Source organism: Chaetura pelagica, unplaced genomic scaffold (assembly GCF_000747805.2).
Source record: "Chaetura pelagica isolate M959 unplaced genomic scaffold, ChaPel_1.0 scaffold31, whole genome shotgun sequence".
Lineage (NCBI taxonomy): Eukaryota > Metazoa > Chordata > Aves > Apodiformes > Apodidae > Chaetura > Chaetura pelagica.
Genome location: NW_009952481.1, coordinates 2,378,855 through 2,390,661, shown reverse-complemented (window position 1 = coordinate 2,390,661; position 11,807 = coordinate 2,378,855). Strand labels below are relative to the sequence as shown.

Genomic DNA, 11,807 nt, shown 5'->3' with positions numbered 1-11,807 from the left:
GATATGTTTCTAGACATAAGGGCTGAGCTTTCATCATTTTAATGAATGATTTAAATTATTGCCTTGCAAATGAAAAAGCTGATATGGCTTCCATATTGAGTTTCCTTATAGTGTCATGATTCTTCTGTTTTCTCGGGCATTGTCACCAACTTTACCCTCAGTTTCCTTTATGCTTATGACATAAAGCTTTTTTTTTGAGCAGTCAGTGCTGTGCCAGAGCTTGCTCCTCTTTTTCAGGTCTTCTTGCTCACTTGTAGTTAGCCACATCAGTCAGCTGTGGACATGGCCCTGCATTACAATCCAGTCTGCGTTGGTGTGTACAGCCACAGAAACTGTGCAAAGGAAATATTTAACACCCTTTTATCTTCCTCTTTCTGCCTCTGTTTTGTCTAAAGTCTGAAAAAATAAAAAGAGATCTACCAGTTCATTCTCAGGAGCTAGATTTTGCAGGATTAGTCTTTTAAATCACAGCTTTTCTAGGTCAGCGCTGCTGTGTGTGGGAATTCCTAGAATCATAGAACAGTTAGAGCTGGAAGGCACCATGAAAGACCATCTATTTCCAGCTCCCCTGCTGTGGGCAGGGTTGTCCTCCACTAGACCAGGCTACTCCAAATTCCATGAAACCTGACCTTGAACACTTCCAGGGATGAGCATCCACAGCTCAGGTTCCCTGGTAACTTGTGCCAGTGTCTCAGCACCCTCACCCTAAAGAATTTCTTCCTAATGTCTAACCTAAATCTCCCCTCTTCCACTTTGAAAACATCCCCCCTTGTCCTATCACTACACACCCTGGTAAGAAGTCCCTCCCCAGCTTTCCTCTAGCCCCTTCAGGTACTGGAAGGCCACTACAAGGTCTCCCTGGAGTCTTCTCCAGGCTGAGCAGCTCCAATTCTCTCAGCCTGTCTTCATAGCAGAGGTGCTCCAGCCCTCTGATTATCTTGGTGGCCCTTCTCTGGAATTGCTCCAACAGATCCATGTCTTTCCTGTGCTGAGGACTCCAGAGCTGGACACAGTACTCCAGGTGGGGTGTCACTAGAGTGGAGTAGAGGAGGAGAATCATCTCCCTTGCCTGCTGGTCACACTTCTTTTGATGCCAACACTTAAAGAATAAATAACAGTGTTTCATAACTGGAATATTTTTTAATTATATTTTTTTTTCCTAGGACTTGTGTTGTTCCAATGAGGAAAGTGGTTGAAAGGACTGAACTATGCTCTGGGAAAAATCAGCAGTGAGAATCCCACTATCCAAGAGAGGAGCCACTGTCCATGGAACTTGCTCCCGGCCTGCTGGACTTGACCAAATTTGGCCCAATGTCTCAGTGGGCCTGATCCAGAAGGTCCTTAGCTTTGAAGTGGGAAGCATGTTTCAAAGTAAAAGTTCTGTGAACATCTTCAGGCTGGCTTCCTGCTCTCTGCCACCAGTCATCCTTGCCAGTGTGTTTACATTTCCCCTCGCCTGTGGTCTCTTTATCAGGCAGCGGGTTTGTTCTGCCTCTGGTATAAAGTGAGTGAGCACGGGTTTCGCACACACACATGTAGAGCACACATGCAGCATGCTCAGGATGACACAGACGGGTACAGTATTGAGCCTTCTCATCTTGTTCCTTCACACCACTTTTGGGGAAAGTGGTTGCACCTCAGCAGATGGTGATGGTGAGTCATTTCATCTTCATCTTTCCACTTGTGTATGGTCTTGAAAACCTGGAGCTAAGAGCTCCAAAATGCAACTGCTGGGTTAAATGCGTTGCTGTTTCAGCCTCCAGTGTCTTAGTGTCAGTACCTGAGGTGGATGTGGAGCAGGAGAATACCTATTTAATTTAATTCTCCAATTTGCTGTCCTCTGTAACGTGCAAATTTGTATGAATTGAAAGAGACCACAGCTGTATGGAGAGGGCATGCAAAATCACATCTGTTAATCCTCTCTCATTGTATCTAGTGTTCATGTGAGTAGTTACACCTGGGAGTAGGAACCATTTCTCTCTTTTGCAGCCCATGATCACTCTGACCTGTGATCAGAGACGGGTGAGGTTCTATCTTCTCCTGCCCTTGGCAGTTCCATCTGAATAAAATGTTTCAATGTGCTTGAAACTTGTCCCAAACTCTTCCATTCCAAAAGCAAAACTTTTTTCTTTCTTTTTCTTAAAGCAATTGTATCTGGTGTATCTGGAGGATAGTCCCAGTCTCCCTTGTAGAATGACTGAAGCAGCAACTCAGCCAGTGTTTTTTCACAGTCCCTTGTTAAGACCATTAATCCATTACTCAAGAAATAATTATAAATTAATTCAACAGTCTAAATTCAGGCTTATTACAGTTCTCATTATCTCATTTAGAGAGGTGAAAATTCTTTAGAAGTATCAAAATAACAAGTAAAAAAAAACATAAATAGCAGCAACAAACCCACTGATTCAGTCTGTTGTCCCTTTTCTCAAAAGGGAGCTGAAAAATTGGATTTACAGATTCAGTCCTAGATTTGGTAATACCTCACTTGTCTAATAATAACAGCAGTGACAGAACTTGTTGCACTGAAGGACTTGGGCAGTTGCTCAGTTACTGGTAGTTTTAGGGCTCCATTGCATGGGAGAAAAACAATTTTTGTTTTTTAGGAACATAATGGCTGTGTTCTTATGTTGTCTCAGAGACAGGGAATCTTATTCTCCCATGTGCTATGTATGTACATGCACACATACATACATAGACGGGATGTGCATGATAAGTTTTTTAGTCAGAAGAAAACAGGGAGTGGCTTCGGACTGCATCTAACAACCTTGGATTTTGTATTTTCCTTTTATTTATGCAATCTGCAGCTGTATGGAGTTGGTTTTGGCAAGCGGCTACAGGGTGAATGGTTGATGCTAGTGTTTTTTCACTGGTGTTACTGAAATCTTCTGGGCTTCCCAAAATCAGATATGACCAGACCTTCCCTTGTCTTGTCACTAACTGCTAGCAAACAACAATTTGCTTAGAATTAAAGAAAAACAGATCCAGAAAATCCCCACTGAGCACAATTAGCAGCTTTTATTCATTCTTTATAAGTCTTTTCAGTTTGGTCAACAAATTAAACAATCCAGGTTATAATCACCTGTGGTGGATGTTTGGCTTTCACTCTTGGCCATTTCCAACTCCCCTGGCCTCCTGACAAAATGCCACCAGATGACAGAGGCAGGAGCTCACCCCTTCTCTCATGGAGAAAGGAGGGGAAAGCTCATTATACCACTTGCCTTAGTCTCTTGCCCTCTTCTGAGGGGCAGACTGCTCTTCCAGGCACTGTCCCCCAGCATGGCAGAGACGGTGAAGATTCCCAAAAGCCCTAAGAGAAGTACCAGCAGAGCCAAGAAGGGGCAGCCAGGAAGGGGTGAGAGAGCATGGACAGGGGGAGCAGGAGGCAGCAGGTTGCTGGGGTCTCATGGGCAAGACAGGTGGCTTCAGCAGTCCTCATACCTGGACTGCTATGGTTCATCCAAACCACATCAAAACTGCTGTAATTAAAACAAGTCCTGCCTGACTCAGATCAGAACTGGTGATTTTGTGTGCCCCTGTCCGTGGAGAGTGGCACTTTGCTGACTTTGGAAATTTACTCACTGCTCCTGCAGGTGCTTAGCAGTGCCTTTGGTTTCACACTTTGTGGTTAGTCCCAGTGGCTTCAGCGCTTAAAGCTGAGGCATGTCCATAGCCTCTGTGAGCAATTTGCTCTCAATAAAGGCTGATGAGATTCCTCCTGTGATTTCAACTATGCTGCTGGTTGTTGTCCAAACCCAAGAGACTGTTGCTGTGAAGGTCCTGCCATGGCTGTACCTACAAGAGCAGTTTTTCTCCCTCTAGAATTGGCCCGTCTCAAGCCCTGCCTTGGTTTCATCACAGCCAGGCTCAGGGCTCTGCCTGCTCTGGGCTTCAAAAGATAAAAATTTAAATCTTGTAAGGTTTTCATTGTGTAAAGAGTCCCTAGCAATGTGAGTCATGTTGGAGTCATCAAAACCATTTACGTAGCAAATACATTTGTGCGTGGTGGTTGTGAGGTTTAGGAAAGAAATGTAACTGAGTCTATGTGCATATTAATGTCAGAGAAAAAAATTACTGTCAACAAACAGAGGAACAATAGCAGAAGAAGCATTTCAAATTGCTTACTTAACATCATTCATGAGGCTTAATTATAATATATTCTATTGTTAGGATGTTATTTTGTCAAATAAGGAACCACATAATAACAATATGAAAGTTCAGTGTCAAAGAAGCAAAATCAGCTTTCCTCGCAGTGTGGATCCTACAGTGAACTGTAGGATCCACTGGCTGAACATTAAATGTCTGTTTGAACTGCAAGACAAAACCTTTTTCTTGCTTCTCATTTTGCAGTCATCCTGATAGAGTGAATTAAATGTTCTGTCCCTTTTCAGCAAAATAGTAGCAGACAGCTGAAGGAGTTTTTTTCTGGTATGCTGAATATCAGTTTTGTATGTTCATGCAAAATCTGGTATATGGAGTTTGCATATAAAGAGAGCACCAAGCAGTCTGTCTTCTAAAAAGGAAGGTTAGTCATCCTAACTAGGAAATTTTAATCTTGTCTTGAGGTAGTTGATTATAAATAAATCAGTTTTCTGGTAGCTGCAAGTAAACTCTTAGAGTGGCATAAAATGTGACCTATCTGTCCATGTCAGTTTCAGGTGTACCTCTCTATATAAAATATGTGGGTTTTTCCTTTTTATTCATATTAATTTCAGCTTACTTGTTATCTCCTGAATTTTAAATATATATCTATCTATATGCACACATTTTTACCCACAACTCCGTAACTTTATGTAATACACATTTCTGTACATGTGTGTCTCCCTGGATGGTCCAGGGTTGCATTGGTCAAGACTTACCTGCGTGGAAATGCTGCTGGTCTTGTTCTGGTGTTGCACTGACCTCTGTGTGTCTCTTTTGAATGTGATGGTCAGAGTGGCTTTGGACAGCACCTGCTTTGTCCATGTCTGTGCTGCACAGGTTATCCCCTCAAAGCAGCAGCACTGGTGGAAGACACAGTGCTTTGTTGTCCCTCAAGGAAAGCTGGGCTCCCCTTGGGACAGACCTCACCAGAGCTGCAGTGAGAGGACCAGTAACTGCTTCTCAGCACTGGTGGCTCCTGGTGGCAAATGGCCACTAATTTTTAGCTTGGGGGATTGATCTACCTTCTGAATTTTTTTCTCTTACTCAAAACCTGACTCCAGATGCACCTCGGCTCCAAGGTTGGGAGGAAACACTGCTGACAGCAAGCCTGTGGGGTGATGCTCTTTACTTACATTTTAAAGCAATCAAAAAACTGTCCCCTGCTTTCACCCTGCTGACAAGCCATGACCATTTTGGATCTTCAGATGTGCTCCCATGCTGGGCAAGGATTGGCCGTAGGACATCATTATGAATCGGGATATCCAAGCAGCTGGTCACCCCTCAGTGATCCGATTCGCCTGGGTGACAGCAGAGATAAGGATCATTTTCTTCCATGAGTAGTTCCCTACAGTTTTTGAGTATGAGTCACTGATATCCCCAGAGAAGCAAAGTTCTTGTTCTCACTGCAGAAGGTGCCCTGCACAGCAAAGGCACATGTGAGGAATGGGTAGAAAAGGACGAAGAATAGGGTTGGGAATAGTCCCTGGACATGGGGAACAGGATTATGTATCATCACAGCTACCTCTAACCATCAGTAAAAGGAGAAAGAGCTGTTGGTTTGGCTCGGGTTAGTGAGATTTCATTAAATGAGGCTGAACTAGAAGTTTTCACCGGAGAGGACTCCTCTCAGAACCATCAGTTTTTGTTTCATTGACCTCATACATGTGTAGGACCTGAGACATATGCTCTTTGTCAAATCGTGATTTTTTTATGAGTCACAGAAGCAAATTTGCAGGAAGCCATGCATTCTGGCAGAAAGACTGAGCTTTCCCTCCAGAGCCCAAATTTGTGACATTTCAGAAAACTTTTGCAGTACAATCAAAATGGCGCTTAATTGCCTCATGGCATCAAAATACTGTTACTTTCCGAAAACCACCCATATCATTTTCCAGTCCTCTCAAGAACCTGACAACTGGCCAGACTTTCACAGCAGAGGCAGAGCAGGGGCAGGAGGGGGCTGCTTGGTGTACTCTTGGCCACCTGCTACACTCATGGTCCTGATGCAGGTCCAGCAGTGGCAGCAGCATCCCTGGATGTGGATCTGCTGCTTCAAAGCTACAAGTTGTTTAATGTACTTTCAGGCTGGCCTGAACTAAACTTCCCATACAAATAACTCCCATTGAAAATAGCCCTTAATCTTAAGCAGACACTAGCCCTGAGCCTCTGCCTCAGACACCTCTGGCAGTAACTGCCAAGAATATCCCTCAGTGCAAGTTTCTGTTCTGTTTATTTTCAAGAGTGTTTGATCCTTGACTTCAATATTCTGCTTCTCAACAGGCATCATGAACACGTCTTGCTCCCCTTCACGTGCCCAAGGAGAGCAACGTTTTGCTGTTCCTGACAGGAAAACCCGTTTGAGAAAGTTCTGAGATTATTTTCAGATAGAGCAGGTCATGTTTTTATCTTGGTATAAAGATAATCTGTAACTTTAAAAATGAGACTTCTCCAGAGTCAAACTTAGGAGGAATTGAACTGCAGAGTGGACCATAACTATTCTCTGGTTTGAACTTGACACTGGGACTTCTTTGCAGCAGTTTCCATGTTGACATCAGTGCCCCTTTGTCCATGATTAATAGAAAAGAATAGACACAGAGTGTCTCATCTGATCAAATCATCTGCAATTCTATGTCTTTTTATAGTTCACAGACTGATGATGCAGATTGTACCTTTGTGCGTGGTAAGTAGGTGGGCATGTAGGGAGAGGAACCTTGAAAGGCACAAGTGGCTTTTAATTTCATTTTGAACAAGCTTTCTTTGCTCTTTATAAAACAGGTGGGTTGATCCTCTTCCTTTCAGGCAACCATGTAAAGAAACAACCTCCTATACAATGGAGCTGCAAACTGAACACACTCAGAGGTTTGCTTCAGTAACATCCTGAGAATCTCTCTTTAGGGACTTCTGGAGATGATGAACTAGACAATTTTAACATCAACTGCTTCAGCCAGCTGGAATTTAATAATTCCTACAGTAGCCTGACATGCAATTTTACCGAGCTGCCTCTTCACAACACTAACTATACCCTGGCCCTGTGGTAAGTGCTGTCAGTCCGTCCTTTGGTAAACTTCTGGGAAGCAAAATATTAAGCATCAGTGAGTCACACTGCCATCATATGCTGGGAAAAAGGAGCAGCGAAGCAGTAAAATTATGCTTCAGAGTGTTTTACCAAGTTTTAATACTATATTCAGTAAAGAAGAAAAGTTTACTGAAACAGAACATAACTCCCTAATAAGAAAAATAACCCAAACAGACGGAAGAGTCTGTAATGATCATTATAATGTCTCTAATAGTCCTGATACCTGATATTGCCTCTGTTGCTCTGTTAGATCTGTTATTACAGATGTAGCCCAAAATGAGATAAGAGCATTTTTTCCTTTAAATTAAATTATATTTTAAACCAAAACAAACCTAGACTTTATGAAGTGAAAAGTAAAATTGTTTTTGAAGAGGCACACCCTTTCCACAAAAAATTCTTTGGCAAGACTTATTTTCCACTGAAGGAAAAATCATACAAGGCAGAGCATAATGCCTTTATCTAAGCCAAATAAAAATTTAAGCAATTGTCTTCACATATACGGGCACACAAAAAACACCTAAAAACAAGTATACAAAAACTAAAGAGTTACAAAACAGATGAGCTGTCTCCACTTCTTATTGAGACCTTGAAACTCTTTTCAACGTTTTTTTGAACTGGTTCAACTACTGAAGAGGTTCAGATTTTGTCTCTGTAGCATACTTCTGCTTTTCCTTTTACCTGTTTTTCCTGAAGCTGAAAGTTCTGAAGCAGACAGAAAAATAAGTAATTTTTCTTTTTTTTCATCTTGGTATTCTAATTGCTACTTATTTTTTTCCACCTAGTGTATTAGAATTTTCTAATTCGTGGGGTTGATTCTGGATTTGGACTGAAATTTTATGATAGTCCTCAAACAGGAGTCACACAGAGATATATCAGTCACACACAGATGTATTTCTACCTCTGAAACTGTGTCCTATGAATCCTTCATGTTTACCCCATACTTGCTACCATTTTGGTCAGTAGGAAATTTCTCTTTATCTTGAGAGAACATCCAAACTGTGACCCTCTATTTTTAAATGTCAGCAGTGAGATAATTTTTAAAGATAGAAAGGATTTTAACACATAAATCTCCAATGTAATAATTACCTTTTTTTTTTTTTTTTTTTTTCCCCCTCTTGGAGAGCCCTAGGACTCTTACTGTGACTCATATCACTTGATTCTCGTTTTCAAAGACCACAAGGAAAAACACTATCAATCTTTTAAACTCTTTGTTTGCATGGCATTTTTTTTCTTATTTCACATAGAGTCTCACTTCAATTAATGTGAAATGAGCAACCAGGATTAGTCTCTTATAGTAAGACTGAGAAGAAACTAACATTATGTCACTTTGGTCAACAGTACCAAGGAAGATAGCAATTACGTGTGCTTCAATATGGAGAAACAGGAAGATGCATATTTCTTAAAATTCACTGATATACTGTCAAATAAAGATATTTGCATGGAATCTGAGATGAAGAGGCTGGTCTGCAAAAGTCTGGTTATAACTGATATTGGTGAGACAATATTTTAGACTTTCTTAAGAAACACTGGCTACTGGGCTGGGAGGAGGGGGTGGCAGGAATGGTCCAGCACAAGGCCTAAACATCAATCTGGACAACATAGACAGTATAAAATAATGTCCTAGAGGAGCATGGAGCCTGGATTGGGGTGTTGGCAGAATATGGTGTTCCCCTAGCTTCAAAGACAAACATGAGTAACCTTCATTCAAAACATGCAGCTCTGTCTGGTTTATTGTAACACTCTGCCCAAACCTGGACATAGACCGAGTCATGCACGTGGGTGACAGCTGTTCCTGAGCATGGGTGAACTGACAAACAGGGACATTTTGTTAATCTCTTACTAGGGTTTGTGCAGTTTCAGGACTGACCACTCCAAGTCTAGTGTGAGCTCAGTAGCACAGGGACTGTAAGGTTTCAAGATCTCACTTTTTCACACCTTGCTTCTTGGTAGAGCTTGCTGTCTGAACAAGATGCTCAGACATCCTGCAGCACAGCAGGGACACCAAGAGCCCATGAATGTGCTCCACAAAGCCACGCTAGGGATCTGCCAGAGGACAGAAACAGGGAACTGAAATGAAGTTTGGGAGCTGGTCTTATTTAAGGGCTGCAAAGAAGCCCATGTGGGGCAGCTCTGATCTGCTCTGGTGCCACATTGCTTTGCCTTCCTTGTACAACAGGCTCTGTGACATTCCCTTATTATGAAACATTTTTACCCAGTGCAGTAATTTTGTAATAATTTTACATTACCTCTCAGTTTATGGGCCAGCCTTGACCATCTCTGGTTGGCTCTGCTCTAGAAACTGTGGGCTCAGCATGAAAGGATTAAATATTTGGGAGTTGCAGGTGCGAGCACAGTTTCTGGCTAGAGGTATTTTCCTGAGAGCAGAGAGGTGTGGGCTCTGCTCCTGTGAGAGACAGTGTTCTTCACATGGCACATTCAGGTACCCTCAGTGTCACAGACACAGGTCACTGCAGACCTCAGGCACATTCAGCACGGGCTTGTTTTTCAGACTTGGTGTAACTGCACAGATGATCAACTGACAGTCTCCTGCTGCAGACCAGGTCAGGTGCTCATAGCAAGCGCCTGAAGCCACAGCCCCGTCTGCTATACCCAGTACTGTTGTGCTTTGTGCCTTCCTCTGTCCCCCTGCCTACGATGTCCACGAGCAGCTGTATCTGTACCCAGTTAACTTCCCATTGCCTTTCTGCAAGAGCAGTGAGGGGTTGTGCCAAGGAGTCTCTCGGACCCCAGCTTAGAGGGACTGAATTTCAGGTCTTCAAGCAGGGCTACTACAGGGGTGGGACTGATCAGGAACTGCTTTCCAAGACTGAATGTCACATCCCTAGGAAGAGCCAGCCCTGCTGGCCACACTGCTGTTCCAGAAGGTCAAACCCAAGACCCTCTCAGGACCAAGGTGTAAGGGTGAGCTAGAGCTCAGCAGGAGGCTTTTGCAGTTCAGGACAGCTCTCACTCAAGTTGGGTCACCCTGCAGGGGGTGTAACTTGGAGTGGATTTTTTAATTATTATTTTTAAATACCTTTTCATTTTGTAGTAACATTTTTCTACTCCTGTTACGTCCTGGTTTGTTATCATTTGCAGTTAAGCCTGAAGTACCATTTGGTATAAACGTCACATACCAGAAGGAAGCAAATGAATATCTTATTCATTATAGTACACCACACTTCTGGAAAAAGTACTTAAAGGACAAATTAATACACCAAACGGCCTATCGGCAGGAAGCAGGTACTTGGAAGGTAAGCAGTGATGTATCAGTGAGCTTACACTCATTTCTGAAATTAAACATTGTCAGAAATCATGTCAAAGCACCCCTACCCCCTCCCCCAAACCTGTATTTTTACAGTTCTCGAGCTGAAAACTTGGAAAGGATCAACTCTCCTATGAAGACAGGCTGACAGAGTTGGGGCTGTTCAGCCTGGAGAAGAGAAGGCTCCAGGGAGCACCTCCCAGTACCTGAAGGGTCTACAGGAAAGCTAAAGAAGGACTTTTTATAAGAGCATTAGTGATAGAAAGAGAAGGAACACCTTTAAGCTGAAGCAGGATAGATTTAGGTTAGACATTCGTATCAAATTCTTTACTGTGAAGATGAAGAGACACTGGCACAGGTTTCTCATGGAAGTTGTGGCTACCCCATCTCTGGAAGTGTTCAAGGCCAGGATGGATGGGGCTCTGAGTAACCTGGTCTAGTGGGAGGTGTCGCTGCCCAAGGAGGGTTGGAACTAGATGTTCTTTAAGGTCCCTTCCAACTCAAGCCATTCTATGATTTGCCATTTTTAAATTTCATCATTCAAAACTATTCCAGACAAAGCACCCATGTCTGTTAAGTCCTTGTCTGGGCTAACAAAGTTTAATTCACTTGTACTTTGCTGAGGGAAGAGAAGAGATAATGTAACGAATCCAAGTGTTTGGATGTCTTGCTTTTTTGCTTTGGTGGTTTTTCTCTTATTTTCTGAGCTCATCAGTCAGTAAATCACATGACTCCTTTCTTACTTAGCAAGAGTTTCTTCATGTCCGTTTTCCCCTGAGGCTTTCCAGGCTCCAGGTGCAGTCCCACAGTTCTCCCACCCTCATATCATGCTTTGGGCTGCACATGCCTGTGAGACCTCTGTGTCTCCTGTCACAAGAGCAGCCATGCAAACAGTTGACGAGATGGGAAGTGTTTGGAAATAGGGTTTATATCTGATTTTTACAGAGGGAACAAAGGAGAGCTGTAACTAGAGAAAGAAAAGGATTCAGGCAAAAAATATACTGAAATACAGAGCACCAGAGCTGCACTGTGGGATTTCAGCTTATTTCCTGTACCTGCTCTTTCAGAAGTTGTCTCTTTATGCCGCACAAGAGTATTTTCCCCCTCTCTAGTCAGAGCCTTGCCAGGGAAATACTTATTTTCCACTGAAGTATCAGCAGTTGCCTAGCACAGATAATACTTCCAGCTGCTTCCCAAAGAGCTTTTACCCAGCATTAGTCTGTCTTCTTGATACTGTCTGGATTACCTTGCTGATGGACCAGGCTGACGCTGTGATGACCACCTTTAGAATAATAAGACACAGAGCAGACATCACAGTGCTGCAGGAAT

General features: G+C 42.8%; 1 protein-coding gene across 1 annotated transcript in view; it reads left to right on the top strand.

The window, feature by feature from the left end:
• Window positions 1-1,437: 1,437 nt before the first annotated feature.
• IL7R (interleukin 7 receptor) overlaps window positions 1,438-11,807 on the top strand; it is a 15,251-nt gene continuing 4,881 nt past the window's right edge. The window contains exons 1-4 of the mRNA XM_010008756.1: window positions 1,438-1,653; window positions 7,033-7,171; window positions 8,552-8,706; window positions 10,313-10,467. Of these exons, the coding sequence (XP_010007058.1) occupies window positions 1,554-1,653; window positions 7,033-7,171; window positions 8,552-8,706; window positions 10,313-10,467 (549 nt within the window). The 5' untranslated portion in view covers window positions 1,438-1,553. The remainder of the gene's footprint in view (window positions 1,654-7,032; window positions 7,172-8,551; window positions 8,707-10,312; window positions 10,468-11,807) is intronic.